The sequence below is a fragment of the Jaculus jaculus genome, chromosome 17 (genome assembly GCF_020740685.1).
Source record: "Jaculus jaculus isolate mJacJac1 chromosome 17, mJacJac1.mat.Y.cur, whole genome shotgun sequence".
Taxonomy (NCBI): domain Eukaryota; kingdom Metazoa; phylum Chordata; class Mammalia; order Rodentia; family Dipodidae; genus Jaculus; species Jaculus jaculus.
Window position 1 is genome coordinate 53,729,045 of NC_059118.1, and position 19,335 is coordinate 53,748,379.

Sequence of the window (19,335 nt, forward strand, 5' to 3'; positions counted from 1 at the left end):
CTGACCTAAATGAGCATCTGTTCTTCAGAAAGCAGCACGCCTGAGGGGCTTCCTTGTAGATGCGTGGGACGCGCCAGTAGACGTGTCTGCCCAGGTCACAGTGCTGATAAGGAAAGCGGGCCTTGCTGTGAGCAGGAACCTACTATTAGCGGCTGCACTCACCCTGGGCGAGCGTAGGTGGCCCTTGCTGGATGCCGACCCCGCGGCCTTCGCTTGCTGTGAAAGCCCTAGGGACAGTGGCTGGCCACACGTGCTTTCACCGCGTTGTCGCGATTCCAGTCAGGAGCGGGTGTGTGAAAAGAGGAAGAAGAAACGCACTGGTGTCACTTGTCACAACTCTGAGGTTGAAAGCTTCTGCTTATACTTGGGAACACGTAGCAAAGCAAGGCAGGCAAATTATTGTTTAATACATGGAAGCTGGAGAGATGGCTCAGTGGTTAAAGACGCTTGCTTGCAAATCCTGAAAGCCTGCGTTTGATTCCCCAGTACCCACATAAAGCCAGATGCACAAAGTGGCGCTTGTATCTGGAGTTGATTTAGAGTGACAGGAGGCCCTGCTGCATCCATTCTGGTCTCTCTGTCTCTCTCTGTCTGTCTGTCTGTCTCACAAATATTGTAAATAAATTAATTAAATTATATGTGAGTGCATGTTAATGTTTTAAATATAAATAGAACTGACCATTAATTTTCCAGACAAAAATTTAGCCTAGTATTTGGGGATGGGAATCTGTATGTGTGTATGAACATGTGTATGCTTAACTTACACGCCTATATTGGTTAGCGTTGGCATTGTTCCCACTTGAGGAAACCAACTCTGTACATGTCAGGTGAGAAAAGAGCAGGATTGCAGTGCACGTAGTCTAGAACCTAGGCCTCTTCCCTGCGCTGTAACATTAATAGGAGTTTAAGGCTTGACAGCAGTTTGTCACCAGAAGTCACCTTTATTGACACGCCACTGCCTGTATATGCCGGCATTGATTTGTCTCATGTAATATCCATATCTTCATGGGCTTGGGTGTATGGTTGTCTGTTGTCAAGAAAATTGAACAGTTCTCCTAAAGTCACCAATTATTTAGCTCTTTTGTTTGTTTTCTTAATTTTATTAGTGTGTTTACGTTTTGGTGTGTGTGTGTGTGTGTGTGTATGTGTGTATGTGTGCATGTATGTGTGTGCCACTGCAAACAGAATGCCAGACATTTGCGTAACTTTTTGTGTCTAGGTTTACGTGTGTAGCTGGATAATTGAAACTGGCCCTGGTAGGCTTTGCAAGCATCCTTTAACCACTGAGCCATCTTCCCAGCCCCAAGCCCAGATCTTGTATGACCACAAAGTCAACCATGTCCTGTGGCCCATTAGTGAGAACTGTGCTATTCAATCTTAAATGCAGTGGTTAAACAAAACAGGTGTTCCTTTCATTGAAGAGCCAAGAAGGCTTTCGGAATGGGGTATTCCCTTCGTCCCAGGCCCTGGCATTGCCTGTGAGGGGCAGTCGGTGTGATAGCATGCCTGATTCACAGGCCGTGACCACTCGTCCAGGGAGAGTAAATTTTCGGTGGTTGAATGAATACTTGATTAAGTTAATGACTGAGGCAAGGTGAAGAGGGCAGGTTTGGATCGGAATCCCGTAGGTTTCTGGCAGCTCGCTCAAACGTCCTTAATGTCCCACTGGCTTGTGTGAGGATCATGTGAGTCTCTGGAGAGGCGGCTGCACTGGCTCAGCTGCAGGTAGCAAGCCTGTGTCCCTTCTGCAGGTGATCGGGAGGGACTCCGGCCTTGTTGGCACCACGCTGCAGCCTGGCTCTGAAATAAACGAGGTAGCAAGTAGGTTTGGCCCATGCTGAGCTTTTCAAAAGGCACCATTCATCTTCTGGGGGTCAGAACTCAGCCACCCATTCACAGAAGTGTGAGTCATACCCCTCGTTTTAAAACAAACATTTATTTCGGAGAGATGTCTTCTCCTGGCTGCTTGGTCCAGCTGTCCTTTCTGCCCTTGATTGAGGCTGGTTCTAGTAAAACTGTTGTCTTTGTCAATGAGACTCCTTCCCATAAATCCAAGGGCTACTGAAGCACTTCTTTGAGATGGATCATAGCACCGTATGGTAATGGCCTGACATAAATGGATGGGGAAGATTAGAGGCCCTCCGCATGGCATGCATCCTCAGCCACAGCACCACGCCCCGTGTCCTCACGCACCCTGATCCAGGAAATCTCAAAGGGTCATAATTTCATGTGAGAGAAGGTAGCAGAAGTGGGACTCTAAGCGCGGATTCGTGGCTCATGATCATTGTTTTGTGTCCTTCCATCTTTTCACACTTCCAGCCCTCGTGGATTTCACCCGCCCGGGTGCTTCATACACGAGGAATCAGACACTGCCCCTTGGCGTGTGGCTTCTTTCACAGTTCATCTGCGTTACAGCACGGATCGGAATTGCAGTTCTCTGTGAGGAACGGGGTCTGAAGAGTAATCTGTTTCCGGGATACCACGCTTTGTTTATCTGTTGCTCTACTGACAGACATTTGGATTGTCACACCTTTTGGCTATTGTGAAAAACGCTCCTATGAACATTAGGTTTATGATTCCTGGCTAAGCTGATAATTTTAATTCTGTTGTATACTGAGTTAATTTCTTTTCTGGTTTCTGTGACAAAATATCTGAGAAAAGCAACTAAAGGGGGGGGGGCTTTTTTTGACTCACCGTTTGCAAGAACAGCCCATCATGGTGACAGCAAGAAAGACTGTAGTCGTGGTGGCAGTGAGGCAGCGGGCCACACAGGCCCACAGTCAGGAAACGGGAAAGAACACTGGCACTCAGCTTCCCTTCTCCGCTTTCTCTTGTTCAGTCAGGGACCTCAGCCCATGGCAGGGTGGGTCTTCCTTCCTCAAGAAACTGATCTGGAAGCTGGCTCAGACACACCCACACGTGTACCACGCGCGTTCACCGTGAGCATTAAGCAGCACAGCGTATACCCAGAAGCAGAGCCGCTGGATTCTCTGACAGCTCTGGGGGAGGGGCTCTGTATATAACCTGCCAAACAGTTTTTCTGTGTTAAAAACCCTCAGCAAAGCACAAGTGTCCAGTTTCTCCACATCCTTACCAGCAGTCGTGGTTATTTTCCATCTCTTGGTTTGGTTTGGTTTGGTTTGGATTGGATTGGATTGGATTGGATTGGATTGGATTGGATTGGATTGGATTGGTGCCTGATTGTGGATGTGTAATTCATCTTTAACATGCCCATGAAGGGGTGAGAATACTCTTTTTGTGTTGTCAGAGTTAGGGGACATATGAAAGGCTGGATGTCAGGTCATTCGGGTGGGAGGAGAAGTCTTAAATTGCTTGCCACTCAAGCATGAGGACCTGAGTTCAGATCCTACCACCCATGTAAAAGGTGGATGTGGTAGATGGACCAGTAACCTTTGCTCTGGAGAGCAGAGACAGGGCATCCCCAGAACTTCCTGGCTGTCTTGTCTAGCAGAACTTGTGAGCTCTCTAGGTTCAGTGAGAGACTTTGTCACATAAAAATAATATAGAGATGTTGCTTAGTAGTTAAAGTGCTTGCTTGCAAAGCCAAAGGACCCAGGTTAGGTTCCCCAGGACCCACATAAGTCAGATGCACAAGGTGATGCATGCATCTGGAGTTCGTTTGCAGTGGCTGGAGGCCCTGACGGGCCCATTCTCTCTCTCCCTCTTTCTCTCTGTCAAATAAATAAAAATAAAATATAGTTAAAAAAATTAAATTTTAAGGTGGAGAACAAGAGAGGAAGATACAACATATAGACTTGCAATCTCCACTCTCACTTGCACATACATGCAACCACATGGTCAGGCACACACACACATACACATGTACACACACACAAAGAAACATATCATTGCGATGTACTGTTATTTTATATGCTATCTGGAGATTTGAACTCAGGCCACCATCATGCTTGCTCAGAATTTGCACCTAACCACTGGGCCACCGCTCAGCCCAGCACTGGTTTCTTCCTCTGCAGGAGAGGAGAGTCAAGCTCATGCTGAGGCCTAAAGCTTCTTGCCTTCGAGCTGTGGCCATTGTTACGGTCACTGTTCAGCAAGATCACAAACGCTGTGAGCCCAGTGCTGGGTATGTAGTGTCCTCCTCCGTGCTTGGCTGAAGTGCTCCAGGGTCTGGAGAGCCAAGGGTTGCAGCAAGTCCCTCCCTTCAGCCTGTTTGGATATTTCGTACCCTCAACTAGGGCAGGTTTCTAGTAAATGAGTTGTACTGTGGCCTGGGAACATTGACAGGAGCCAGCCAGCTGATATACTGTCTGCATTGTTACGATGCTTAGGACACTGTCACCAGAATGTGGATCGGCCTTGTGCCTCCCACGCCATTGGAAAAGCCATGGGACAGCTTTCTCTCGGGGCTCCTGGCTCGGGCCCCATCTCACTTGATAAGACAGCCGCTGCCCTCTCCTGCTGCTCCCCCACCTGTGCCCTGGCCACTGTTTGTTTCCACAGATCTTGTCCTGTGACTCATGGGTCATGAGGCATTCTCATCCCTGTGCCTTGATGGGCCTCAGTTATTTTCCTTACTTTATTACCTGCTCCATGTATGTGTGTGTAACTATCACCTGCTGAAAGAGTTTATTGGCCAACTACAGAGCTAGAACAGTTTCCACAAGATGTCTCTCACTTCTGACAAAATTGAAAACCTGAGAGTCTGCAAACCACCCTCGGCTTCAGTAACTCTAAGAACTCATTGCCAGCCGAGAACGCAGTGTCCCCAGGCAGGACGTCAGGGCAGAGGCGGAGGGAAAGGGTCCACATGCAGGGCCTGTCATTGAGGTAGAGTTACACACAGCATCACTTCCTGCCAGCCAGGGATGCTCACCCAGCCTTGAGTCTCCAGTGGTTACTGTAGCTGACTGTAGTGTGCTATTGTGACTGACCCTTAGCTCCTCATAGGTTGGATCTAACAGGATGTACTCCAAAAGTTGTCGCTCATGGTGTTAGATTTCCAGGGACCAGAGCCCCCAGGCAGACCCTAGAGGCTCCAGGCCACCTCTGAGTGACATAAGGCAAGGGCCAGACCTCTGCCTGTGTGAGTGTGAGGTCTTCACTGTAGGTTTAACACCCTCTGCACGATGTAACAACACAGTGTAATCTCTGGCTTCCTTTTGGATGAGCCAAGATTTTCAGTGTGTTTCTGCAGTTCATTCCTTGCTGGGAAACGTGCTCCATCTTAGCTCCCAGAAAGCCTGCCCCCTAGTGGCCGTGGGCCCTGAGCTGCTGTGGGCACTTGGTCTCCTGGTGCCAAGAAGCCTCAACTGTGAGTATAGTCAGCTGGCTGACTTGCCTGGGGCAGGGGAGGGAGAATTTTGCATCTTCCTCTGATGCTTTTTGGAAACTACTCATTCAAACAGTATCATAGAAAAGCAGGCAGGGTGGAACCTGGAGATTCACCCTCAACCCTTGCCAAGAAACACCAGCCTTGTGTGTGTGTGTGTGTGTGTGTGTGTGTGTGTGATCACTTCCGTGTTCTTCAATGTAAATGGGGTCCTGTGCTAAGAACTATCATAAGTCTATCTAGCAAAGAAAAAAACGCTCTTCAATATCAGTGACATTCATTTGGAATAAATCACAGATGTGTGTGAGGAAACAGCAGGTGTATGAACGGGTGGACAATCTGAACCAGGAGAGAGACAGACGGACGTGGGTGACCTCCGGGGACTGGAGAGGAAGCGTCTGCGTGTACTAGGAAGACAGCCATTCATGTAGCACGCTCGTTACGCCCGGCATAGTGCATATCAGTATCTCCCCATTTTATTGGTTGAAGTATTAATTTCAAAATTACACATGGGTTAAAGACTTGCCTCCATATACTAGGGCGTATATGTAATTTTGAATACAATGAAATTTACATTAGAAGGAAAGTAAGATGATATAAGCCGGGACTGGACTCTGTACTCAACTTCACACCGCACCCATTTGAACAAAATGTGGTTCCTTTTCACCAAGCTGGGCATAGTGACCCCGTGCTTGCAATCCCAGAACCAGGAGCTCAGGTTCAGCCTAAGCTACAAAAGACACACTATCTCATATATATACATACATATATATACATATACATATACATACACATACACACATACACACACACACACACACACACACACACACACATATATATATATATATATATATCAGCAGTGGTCATGATAGAGATACATTTTCTTCCCATCACTGTTAGTGGCAGTGTCGTGAATGCTTCTTGCTGACAGCCCGTGAGCGCTTCATGAGCTGGGCAGGAAGCTGCGCTGCTGTAGAAATAAGAACATCTCATCAAGAGTGGAACGTGGCAGCTTTGTTTTCTCCCTTGTCCTGCTGATGCCGCCCTGGCCACAGCTGAGTCATGAGGAGGACCACTCTGCCTCTCCTTGAGACAGTGTGCCCTGGAGAGGACTGAGAACCACGCAGGCCCCTGGGACTGGTGCCAGCCTTTGCACTGGAATGTCGGCTCACCAGTCATCCGGGCGCCCCTGGAAGGCGATTCTGGCATGCGGGACACTTGAAAGCCTAGAGGGTTTTGCTGATGCGTTTTGCCAGGAGAGGTCTTGACAGAAAGGCATTTCCAGCTTTTCTTAAAACTCTAGGTCTTCTACTTCAGCTGGACAATTCCCTCTGGGCCCATTTGGGTCCAGATGGTCATTTTCCTGTCTTGAGCCTTTCCAGGAATTCCAGCACGGGCAGGCGGCCAGAGGACACTGGTGACGCCCCGAGCTGCAGCCACAAGTCCTCAGGGTGAGCAGCTTCCAGAGATGGCTGCGGCCAGCCACGGGCATCACCGCTCCCTCCTGCTCCGTGCCTGCCCTCCTGGACTTGGAGACGTGCCGGGAAACCTTGAGGTAGACCCATTCTCACAAAACAGCTGTGCTGATGTTTACAAACGCCCCCATGATCCCTGTCATCGAGTGGACCAGCATGGTACCCCCAGAAGCCAGGAGCCTAGAGAAAATTTGCCCAAGGCTTGGTGAGGGCTGTCTCTCCCTTATGCCCATATCAAGCCCCTGGAGGGACAGAGGGACAACGGAAGGAGGCAACATGTTAGCCTACTGCCATTGAGCCCAGAGGACTCCCCTCCCACCCACACTGACCTTGAAGGCCTATAATCAGAGGGCGAACTCCGCCCTGGACACAGAGCTTCCCCAAGCCAGTGTGCACCCATATGGGACTGTGTTATTTGGGAAGGATTTAAATTTTTTAAGCATTGCATTAAATTTAGTCATATTCATTGCCTGCCACCAAAAGAAATCCGCAAACATGCATGCCCCCAAAACTGCACATGGTGCCGAGAATGTCGACAGCGAGGCCAGCTTTCTCCCGCCTTGCCTTGGCCTCCACGACTGCGGCTGTCTGCGGTAGCTCCTCGCGAGCACACGTTGCCCTCAAAGGCAAGCCTGGTGCTGTGCCCTGCTGCCATCTGCTAAGGAGAGCCTGCACCATCCAACTGTGACTTTGAACTTGTGTTTGTTCCCCTTTTAATTTTTTAAAATTTATTTGAGAGAACAAGAAAGAGGGAGAGAGAGAAAGACAATGGGCACACCAGGGCCTCCCGCTGCTGCAAATGAACTCCAGACGCAGGCGCTACCTTGTGCATCTAATTTTTGTGAGTCCTGGGGAATCGAACCTGAGTCCTTTAGCCTTTGCATGCAAACACCTTAACTGCTACATGATATCTCCAGCCCCCCTTTAATGTTTTTAAAACTATTTTGTTTATTTGAGAGTGAGAGAGAGAAGGGGTATACCAAGACCCCCAGCCACTGCAAAGGAACTCACGATGCATGTGTCACCTGTGCATCTCTGGTTTACATGGTTACTGGGGAATTGATCCTTGGTCCTTGGCTTTGCAGGCAAGTGCCATAACCACTGAGAAATATCTCCACACACCCCCCTTTTAATTCTTTTTGCACATGTAATATGCAGGGGATGTATGTGTGTGTGGTGTGTGCACATGCATGTACAGATTGTGCACACATGTGCAGAGGTCAGAACAGCGTCCTCTGTCATTCACTGTGGGTTTCCTTGCAATGAAGTCTCTTATCGAACAGAAGCTGCATTTTGTTTTTCAGTAAGACTGGCTGACCCACAGCCCCTAGAGATCTTCAGGTCTCTGCTCCTCACACCCAGGACTGGGGTTACTGATGTGCATGGCCACACCCAGCTGTTTGCATGGGTGCTGGGAAACTGAGCTCAGGCTGAGCCCGGCCCTCTCGGGCCCTCATGCTTGCCGAGCCATCTGCCTGACCCTCTTCCCACTGTTTTGTGAAGCCGGGGCTTGCTCTGTAGCCTAGGCTGGCCTAAAATCTGCAGTCCTCCCTTCTCAGCTTCCACAGTGCTGGGATGGCAGGTGGATGCCAGCACACCTTGCTTTAACCCGCTTGTTGTGACACTGTCCCCTGTGCGCTCCAGGTGCCCTCTGCAGTCTGGGGCCTGAAAGAAGAACGGATGGGTGGCACTGAACTTGGGTGTTGGGTCTCAGACTCCCAACTTGCTTTGCTTGTGAAATAAAGCCTCTTGAACTCTCTTCCTTAGTCACCCCAGAGCAGGACACAGAATGTCACGACAGTTACAGTCTTTAACTAATTTCCACTTGAGGCAAAAGCTTCCTTTGTGTGTGTGTGTGTGTGTGTGTGTGTGTGTGGTGTCTCTTTTTTACACAGAGAGGGGGTGGGGGAAGAAGTTCTTCACCATCAAAGCCCCTCACAGTAGTACTTTTCAGTGAGTCAGTGTGCCCCACATCACCATTGGGTCCAATAAAGATGTGACTCCAGTGCTCATTCTATGCTCCTGTGACCTCAGTTGAGCCTCAGTGTCCCCGTCTGAAAAATGAATGACGTCAACATCTTCACTGTCAATCACTTCCTAAAAACCACCTCTGCACGCTGCACTGGGAGCAAGCTGTTACTACACAACCCTCTCATGGGCTCAGTCCCAGCACGACGTAAACTGGATGTGGGTGAGCATATGCCTGATTCCCAGCAGGCTTATCTTCAGCTGTGTAGCGAGTTCAAAGCTAACCTGGGCTACATGAGACCATCTACAAATGCATTGGCTGTATTCATAGGTATTTTAGCACACTGGTCACAGATTAGACAAGCCTGAAACCATTCCTAAATCAGCTCTCTCCAGCCCTGCTACTAAGCCAATTGAGCTATGGAAACCAAAGGCAGACATTTATTTTTATCCTGGTTAATCTTGATTTTCTTGGTTCTTTTCCATCACGTCCAACCTCTCAGGATATGTTTGACTATTAATCACAACATACTAACTGTCCCTTCCAGCCTTCTGTTACCTCTGCGGACGATAACCAGAACACGCACAGAATGCTGAACAGAGAAAACTAAAGAAAGCATTGTGACGGGTAGCCTGGAACGAAGTGGTGTTTGATGAGTGTGTCCGTGACGCACTTCCTTTGAATCATGCTTGGTCTGTCAGCCATGGGGGTATCTAACACGTTCTTCTGCATCTTGGACGCTCCAAGGATGCTGAGGTGGTTTCCCATTTCGTGGTGGGCTACATTGAAGGGTCTCTGTAGTGTGATGCCATAGTCATTGCCTCTAGGAGCACAGGAACAGTGGAAGGATGCTGGTGAGTTGGGATCTCAGGAGTCCTCCCCGTGTTGCTGTGGCCTCTGCCCTGGTATTAGGTATAATGCTTGGGGACAGTGCGCTCCGGATTCAGGGTTTTATTTTAGGATATTTGTGTAAGTTCATTGAGGTATTTTGGGAATGAGACCCAAAATCTAACCCCTCACATCACATAGGCCTGTAGGCTTCTGAGACATTCTCCTGTAGCTTGGGTTGATCTTGAATTCATTGTGTAGCTGAGGATGGCCTTGGGCTGTTGATCATCCTGTGACCACCTCCCAAGCGCAAGGGCTTGAAGGTGTGTACCACCACGCCTGGCTTATTTATACTCCTACCTTACACACTTGGCCTGAAGGTGACTGTTGGTAATTCTTGCAGTGCATGTGCCTCCTGGTGGCCCTGCCGTGTGGGGCCAGGTGCTGATTTTCCACTGTGTCATGTTGGCACTCACAAACACAGATTTAGGGTTTGCTTGTTGGAACGCTCCAACCTATCCTGATACTACTGATCAGTCTGCATTTTCTTTTCCTGTTTGTGGAAGGCAGGGCATGCCAGGCTCTCTCGAACTAAGAGACGCAGGATTGAGTTTAGGATAAGTTTATTATGCACCCTTGGAGTGAATTTGTAGGACTGTACATATCAAATGTATGCATAGCATCTTCTATTCAAAATGGTTGGTTGTAGTTACAGAACTTAGAACCAGTGGCCATATATTCTTCTGCCCCTAGCTTATGTATCTCATTTTCATGTCATTTATCAGTCTGGATCTGGTAGTATCCAAAAAAGCAACTAAATTATATAATGATTGAGTCCTGTGTAATGCTTATAATCACCTTTAAAATATGTTTCTACATAAATTTTAAATGTGTGAGTAACGGGGTATATGTGCCATGAAAGGAAAAAGGGGGCTGCTTGTGGAGGGAAGAGACCAGCAAGAAGAGAAGGGGAGGGAAGTCAGGAGTTTCAAAAAGAAAAACAAAGTATAAAGATACCTGTGTATGAAAATGTCACAATAAATCCACTGCTTTGTATACTAAAAAAATAATTTTTAAAATGACAAAAAAATCAAAGAAAATGGATATTTGTTATTTAGAGTTGTTTGGGGTTTCATGATCCCAAAGGAAATTTTGCTCATGTATCTGCAGGGCTGTGTCAATTTCCTATTTATCTCCCAACACCTGACCAGGTATTCCAGTTCTAGAAAGAGCTATTTATATTACTTATGTCTTATTATATATTATAGTATTTATGATACTTATATTATCAGTGTGGCTCCAAGCTTGGAAAACATCTCTGTTGTTGGCAGTGGCATGCATGAGGTAGACTCTAGGACCCCGAAGGGGGCAGTTGAGGACACTGCAGCCATTTGTCTGCAACTAGAAAGAGATACTAAAAGTAGAAATCCTATTCTCCCTTCCTCTTCTTTTTTATTTCTTTTGCCTGTCTCATTCCCTTCACTTTCCTACTCTATTTTTTGACCTTCATAAATTACCCCTTTTCTCTCATCCCAGGAATAACTCAGTATAGTGGCGCGCTCTGCCGCCCCCTTGTGGCCCACTGGAAATACAACAGGATCCAGTCCTACTTGATGGACTATGTCATCAGTACACAGAGCCAATGGAACAGACTGGACCCATCACTTCCAGATAGAAAGCCCTGTCTCCTTCCTGGTGAACTGGTAAACACTCCCAAATTTAGAATTTTTGAGGCAGTGACACATGTTTTATTTCCCAGCAATTTGGGAGCCTGAATTGAGAGAATCTTAAACCCAGGAGTTCAGGGCCAGCCTGAACAATCTAGCAAGATCTTGCCTCCCCCCCCCCCCCCGCTTCTTAAACACTATTACAGAATTTCAAATTTCAAAACTAAATAAATGTATTATCAGGAAGGCCTGAGATACACTATGTCAGTGAGCGCTGGCTCGCCCTGCCCTGGTCTTATCATTGGCAATCTGCAGCAGAGACGTTGTTTCTTTCCCGGTGGTGAGCTTTTCGGGAGAATTAACTTGACTTAGTTTGCCAAAGCTGACTTTCTCGGGCTGAGGAGGAAGCTAAGCGTCAGTGCTTGCCTAGCTCAAGGCCCTCGGCTCTCGGCTCAGTTCCCTCCTGGCTCCATGTACAAAAGCTGATAGGTTTCCATCGGGCATGGGTGGACACACACGTTCAGAGGTGACAAGCCTGCATCTCTCAGATAAGTAGCATCAATCACAGCCTGTACTTTGGAGAACCAAGTCAGCATTCTTTTCTAAGCTTGGAAATGCTAGGTTCTTAGATCCCTCCAGAGGGGTTTTCTAGTTTTGTGTATGGTGTGTTCCCTTGTACAGTTTCTATTTGCGTAATCCTGATGGCTCTCTTCCTGGATGTGTTTGACATTTTACTTGGCTTGGAAAGGACTTTCATGGCCCCACTTTTTCTTCCCTAGAGCTGCCTTGAGCTAATTAGCCTACTCCCTTACTGGCTGGGACTACAGTATGCAAATGTTCCCATTTCGTATTCTGACATACCACTCTTGCATGAACTTCCCTAATGAAATCCTGTGGCGTTTTTATTGGGGCAGTGCTACCAGAGGACCAGCAGGGGGCGCATGGAAAGGTCTCTGAATGGATCTCAGAAATGAGTGCTTCTTGCCAGCTGAGACTGTGGACACGGATCCAATCCCATTTCTCAAGAGTCAATCTTGAGGCTGAAGACAAAAGGTTATCACTAATACTTTCCAGACAGCTCAAAGTGGCAGATTTTGTGATACTTTTTATTTAACTTTATTCTGTCTTGGATGGAGTTGTAAATACTGGGTATAAATTGTGTTGTGCTCTTAATAAGAGGATGCTGTATGGCACGATGTTATTTAGGACATACCTTCCTTCTACCTCAAGGCTTTCATAAGTCCTCAGAAACAATATTAGCTCTTAATTTCTTCAGCATCAATACTTAAAGGCTTCTCTTGTCAACATAAGAAACCCTGTTCTTCCTGAACTATCTTTGGTATTTAGACACCAATTTTTTGTTTTTAAGAAGAAACTTTGTATGTGTTGGTACCATCATTTCCCTGCTCCCTGCCCCCACTGAGGGTCCTCCTCGGTGTGATTGCTGGTGCTCCCTATAGGCCCTCGGGTTATGAGTTGTGACAGCAGCAGTCATAGACACCAGATTTCTAACCTTTCACTTTACTGTATACACAGGACTTTCTTTAGGGCTGTTATTAGGGAAGGACAACTTCCTGCTGTGTCACTTGCCTGTCGCCTACACTGAAGCAAAATCAACGAGAGCCATTACCGCACTGCCTGTCGCTCGCTGTTAGAAATGAGGTGGAGAACTGAGAGCCACACGGGGCAGTTCTGGGGTTGGGTCCCACAGAGTAGAGGAGAAAAAGAGAGAAAAGGAGTATTGTCATAGCAGGTGCCTCTTTGTTGCCTCACTCAGTGTGGAGAAAGAATGGAGGGATTCTGAGCACGTAATGCGGTCGTTGTTTATTTTGTTGGCTTTGCTTTGTTTTAGGTTTTGGTTTATCAAAGCAGGGTTCTTACTCTGCATCCCAGGCTGGCCTGGACCTCACTATATATCCCAGGCTAGTCTACCTCTTGCCTCTACCTCCTGAGGGCTGGGATTACAGATGTTCATCAACACACCCAGCTTAGGTCTGTTTTAAAGTCAGGTGATATGAAAGAGAATCTGGAAAGAAGTGGTCTTGAACCCGAATGTGTGCAGTTCGCAAACCCCTCCCACGTGTGTCCCCGACCCAGCCCTCGGGGTCACAGCATGACACTGCTTCATCGGGACACTCACCTGTCGTCGTTCGTGTGGCCCATGGTGGTAGTCTTGGTATTCCACTGATGCCAAGTGGGCATTAGTGGCACGGTGCTGGTGACTTGGAATTCAGCACCTACATGGAGCCTGGCATACAGGGCCCACCAGAGCAGTCTCTAGCATCCCTGTTTGCATGGCCAGATTCAGACACTCGGGAAATTTAAGATGAAGATAGGTGTGTTGGCACAGGCCTGTAGTCCCAGCACTTGGGAGGTGGAGGCAGGAGGATCATGAGTTCAAGGTCAGCCTCAGCTGCACAGTTTGAGGCCAGCATGAGCTCATGAGACCCTGTTTCAAAAGGTAAGAAAGAGAGAGAAGTCGAGGGGAAAAAAGAAACCGTATCATCTACCCTGCAAGAAGGAAAGGAAAAGGTAGAGGAGAAGGGAGGCTGTGGGAAGCGGTTAAGAATTATGAATTCTGGGCGGGGAAATGACGGCGCTTGGCTGAGTGAAAGAGTTCTGAGCTGAGGTCGTCATGCTTGCACAGCAGCGCGGAGCCATTTCCCAGTGTTCACAGGAAAGGCGGGGTCCCAGCAGCGCCCCCCTTCAATCCCAGTGCTCCAGGTACTAAGACGGGCTGGGCTAGGGCCAGCCGACAAGTTTAGCCAAATCTGTGCACTGCAGGTTCAGGGAGAGACCCTGTCTCAAAACAATAAGGCAAAAAGTGACTGATAGTGACACCTGACATCAACCTCTGGCCTCTGTGTTCACATGCACATGTATGCACACACACACACACACAACATACATACACATGCCAAAAATATATATAAGAACTGTTAACTCCATAATTTTTTTTAAAAGCCTTATGACTGGCGAGATGGTCCAGTGGGTAAAGTTGTTACATACAAGCATGAAGACCTGGGTTCAGGTCCCCAGAGCCTACATAAAAGCCAGGTGCCTGTAATCTCAGCAGGGGGAGGCGAAAACAGCAGGATCCCTGGGACACCCTTGCTCACTAGTCTCACTAAATTGGCCATCTCTAGGTTCAGTAAGAGACCCTGTCTCAACCTAAATAAATAAACAAAGAAACAAAGTGTGGGGGCTTGAGAGATAGATGACTCAGTGAGAAAGGAGCTTGTTTGCAAAGCCTGATGTCCTGGGTTCAATTCCCCAATGCCCACATAAAGGCAGATGCAGAAAGTGGTGCATGTGTCTGGAGTTCATTTGCAGTGGCTGGAGGCCCTTGTGTATCTATTCTCTCTCCCTCTCTCTCTCTCTCTCTCTCTCTCTCTTGTAAATACAAATAAATTATTTGAAAAAAAAAGTGAAGAGTGACTGAGGAAAGACACTCAACACTGACCTGTGGCCTCCACATACACATGTATGCGTGCCTACACCCACAAGTATGCCCACCTACATGTGATCATGTATATACACACACGAACACACACTGTGTATGTTTCTACGTGTATATATGCCTTGTAGGCACTTAGCTCAATGTCTTAATCCTGCACCTGTGTTAGCCAGCTCCATTAGTATTTAATCTGCTTTAAGGCTAGGGCTATGATTAGGATTTTGGAGTTCTTATTGAATCCATGGGTTTCCTCTTAATCTTGTCAGGGAATGATTTTTTGATTGTTGTTGGTTTTATTTCTTTTTTTTCCCCCCAGAACTGATGTTCTGATTTCCTTCCCTTCTCTCTTTCCTGTCCCCCACCCCCACCCCACTCCTGGTCTCTTCCCTTTCTCAGGATCCGGAACTACTGCCACTGGCCTAGGGAACCCACGGGGAGATGATTCCCCATGAAGGGCCTGGATCCCCTACAGACATCAAATGTGACTTTCTCTTTATCAGACTGAAATCAGAGCCAGTCAGACAGTGAGACTCCACCGTGGAGGGGGGACTGCGAAAAATGAAATCCAACCAAGAGCGGAGCAACGAATGCCTGCCCCCCAAAAAGAGAGAGATCCCCGCCACCAGCCGGCCCTCGGAGGAGAAGGCCACTGCCCTACCCAGCGACAACCATCGTGTGGAGGGCGTGGCATGGCTCCCCAGCACCCCTGGGAGCCGGGGCCATGGGAGTGGACGGCATGGGCCAGCAGCGACTTCGGGAGAGCTTGGTTTACAGCAGGGAATGGCTTTGCACAAATCACTGTCCACCGGGCTGGACTACTCCCCGCCCAGCGCTCCCAGGTCCGTCCCCACAGCCACCACACTGCCCACAGCCTACCCTCCCCCGCCGTCTGGGACCCCAGTGTCTCCTGTGCAGTACGCCCACCTGTCACACACCTTCCAGTTCATCGGGTCCTCCCAGTACAGCGGGCCTTACGCTGGCTTCATCCCCTCACAGCTGATCTCCCCATCTGCCAACCCTGTCACCAGTGCAGTGGCCTCGGCTGCGGGGGCCACCACACCATCGCCACGCTCCCAGCTCGAGGCTTACTCCACTCTGCTGGCCAACATGGGCAGTCTGAGCCAGGCGTCGGGACACAAGGTTGAACCCCTGCCACAGCAGCACCTCGGCAGGGCTGCAGGGCTGGTCACCCCAGGGTCCCCTCCACCCAGCCAGCAGAACCAATATGTCCACATTTCCAGCTCTCCACAGAGCTCGGGGCGGGCAGCCTCTCCTCCCGCCATCCCCGTCCACCTCCATCCCCATCAGACGATGATCCCACACACGCTCACCCTGGGGCCCTCCTCCCAGGTGGTGGTACAGTACAGCGATGCCGGGGGCCACTTTGTCCCTCGGGAGCCCGCCAAGAAAGCCGAGAGCAGCAGGCTTCAGCAGGCCAAGGAGGTCTTGAACGGGGAGATGGAGAAGAGTCGACGGCATGGGGCACCATCCTCCGTGGACCTGGGTCTGGGCAAGCCAGGCAGCAAGTCAGCGCCTCACCCATATGAGTCCAGGCATGTGGTGGTCCACCCCAGCCCTGCGGAGTACAGCAGCCGCGATCCCACGGGGGTCCGGGGCTCTGTGATGGTCCTGCCCAACAGCAACACACCGGCTAGCGACTTGGAGGTCCAGCAGGCCACGCATCGGGAAGCCTCCCCCTCCACCCTCAATGACAAGAGCGGCTTGCACTTAGGGAAGTCTGGCCACCGCTCCTACGCGCTGTCCCCCCACACGGTCATCCAGACCCCACACAATGCTTCGGAGCCTCTCCCCGTGGGCCTGCCAGCCACGGCCTTCTATGCTGGGACTCAGCCCCCTGTCATCGGCTACCTGAGCGGCCAGCAGCAGGCCATCACCTACGCGGGCAGCCTGCCCCAGCACCTGGTGATCCCTGGCACTCAGCCACTGCTCATCCCCGTGGGCAGCCCGGACATGGACACTCCTGGGGCAGCTTCGGCCGTGGTCACGTCATCGCCCCAGTTCGCTGCAGTGCCTCACACGTTCGTCACCACTGCCCTGCCCAAGAGTGAGAACTTCAACCCCGAGGCCCTGGTCACCCAGGCTGCCTACCCAGCTATGGTGCAGGCCCAGATCCACCTACCAGTGGTACAGTCGGTGGCGTCCCCTGCTGCGGCCCCACCCACGCTGCCACCCTACTTTATGAAAGGCTCCATCATCCAACTGGCCAATGGGGAGCTGAAGAAGGTGGAGGACTTGAAGACGGAAGACTTCATCCAGAGCGCGGAGATCAGCAGCGACCTCAAGATCGACTCCAGCACAGTGGAGAGGATCGAGGACAGCCACAGTCCTGGCGTGGCCGTGATCCAGTTTGCTGTGGGTGAGCACCGAGCACAGGTAACCATCGCAGGGGGTCCCACGGGTAGGAGACCCTGCCCCTGTTCTGTCTGTCACCTCCCGACAAGGTTGTTGCTGCTATCAGACAAGATGGCTAGTGCCCGCTGGTAGTTAGACTGTAGACCTGCTCTTTCCCTTTCCCTGCCTCGCTTTCGAAGAAAATCACGCCACCTTCTCCATAGCAGTGGGCATTTGGGATGAGTTCACTTATGCTTCTTTTATGTAAAGTGCCAACAACTGCGTATTGTCCTCGGACAAATGAGAAATGAGCAGCCCAGACTGAGAAAGGCCAAATGGCCTCAGACCCCGCAGGTAGGGACTTAGCAGGAAAAGACGTAGGCTGCTGTTGCAGCTAAGTACCTTGGAGGCCACAGTCATCATATCCCAATTTCATCATCCATGTTTAAAAACATGGAGTTTAGTATTATTTAGGTATGGTATATTATTTTAGCATGACATTTAGAATTATTTAGCTAGGGCAGAGCCAACAGGTCAGGAGATGACTGTTGGAAAGATGGTTTGTTATACTCTCAGATGCTGTGGGGGAGGAGCAGGAGTGTACGGAGCACAAGAAAAACCTGAGCAAGCACCTTTATTTATGTTGGTTGGCATGGGAAGGCATGGGCAAGATGGGCTGCTGCATGACTTCTCCTGAGAAGATAAGGACACAGGCCTATTTTCCCCAGAAATCTAAAGACATACCATAGTAGTGATTTCACCAGAGTCTAGCTTAGTAAACCAATGAGTTTATTGTGGTTACTAACAGGCCATGTGGAGGTCCAGGTAGGGTCTCACTCTACCCCAGGCTGACCTGGAACTCACCCTGTAGTCCCAAGCTAGCCTCAAACTCAACGGTGATTTTCCCACCTCTCCCTCCTGAGTGCTGGGATCAAAGATGTACGCCACCATGCCAAGTTAGGAATATCTTAATTAGAACCCATTATTCATCTAATAGCTGCCGCTCACTCCTAAGTGAAACAAGGGAGACGTCTAGAAGAAAGAAATGATTGGCTCTGAGCAAAATGCACTCAGCGGAGGCTGTGTGAAGCATAGGAAACCCAGAAGGAAACGTAAACGCAAAATGACACCGAGATTATGGCCAGAGGCTTTTGTTGTGGGAACATTACTGGCTTCTTAGAAGTGTCACTCAGCCTCCATCGCCAGGAACCACATGTCCTGGTCTAGGCAGTTCAGCGAGGCAGGCGGGGCCAGCTGCACAGCCAGCTTCAGCCGCGAGAGGAGCATGTGAGGCACTGCGCCGCTCTGAGCTTTGCAAAATGAATACATGAATGATAACGAGGTTGGCTTGCGGGGCTGGGTGGGAGACGCCCGGTTGGTAAAGTGCTTCCTGTCACACCATGAGAACCCAGGTCCCCTCCCCAGCCTGCAGTCCCAGTGTCATGTCCAGGAGACAGATGGGGCCCTGGAGCTCACTGGCAGCTAATTTGTTGAGCTCCGGACCAGTGAGAGACCCTGTCTCAAAGAGAAGTGGGTCGCACCTGAGGATGGCACCCAAGGTTGCTCTCTGGCTACATACACATTGACAGACACACGTACATACATGCACGTTCATGCACGCCACATACACACATGAGGAAGGGGGGGCAGAGAAGAAACCGGAGAATGGCTTCCGTGTGGAGTCAGGCCTGTTTTTCTTTCCCATAACCCAGTCACTGGGTCTCTGAGCACAGCCGGCTGCGGGGGTGGGGTGGTAAAGAATGCAAATGAGCAGGTAAAACGTTCCTTTCTTTCTCTTGCTGGAAAAGGCTTTTGCAAAGCCCAGAACCAACCAAGGATTATCACTTTATCCAGAAGCCTATCAGGAGCTGGCTGACATCATTGCAGCTGAGACACTGCACAAGCTGCGGGTGCACAAACGACAGGTTTAGAATCCTATGGGGGGGGGGTCAGGGCAGCCCCTGAGGGAAGTGACAGAGGAATGGAGAGAAAGAAAGGGAAGGAGAGGAGAGAAGCGAGTTTAACGGGGTCTCCAAAGTCTGCAGGCAGCCGTCCCTCATCAGCACCTCCCCCCCCCCCCCTCAAAGGCCTGAGCAGTTGCCTGGGTCTTCTCAACTGTTGAGGTGTTGCCCACACTGACACCCACAGGGAAATGTGGAGACGTGCGAAGTGTTGAGCTTCAATGGCAAAGCAACAGACTTGGCTGGGGAACATGTGGAAGAAAGGACAGAAATAGCCCTGTGACCCCAGGCGTAAGCCCTGCATAAACCCAG

The 19,335-nt window shown here is 49.7% G+C and overlaps 1 protein-coding gene across 12 annotated transcripts in view; it reads left to right on the forward strand.

Moving 5' to 3' along the window:
* Atxn1 (ataxin 1) overlaps window positions 1-19,335 on the forward strand; it is a 467,297-nt gene that overhangs the window by 436,200 nt on the left and 11,762 nt on the right. For 11 of the 12 annotated variants that reach the window (XM_045136591.1, XM_045136590.1, XM_045136597.1 and 8 more), the window contains one exon: window positions 15,107-17,104. In XM_045136591.1, the coding sequence (XP_044992526.1) occupies window positions 15,269-17,104 (1,836 nt within the window). In that variant the 5' untranslated portion in view covers window positions 15,107-15,268. Of the gene's footprint in view, window positions 1-11,152; window positions 11,290-15,106; window positions 17,105-19,335 lie in introns of those variants that run through there. The other variant, XM_004667937.3, reaches the window with a different exon arrangement.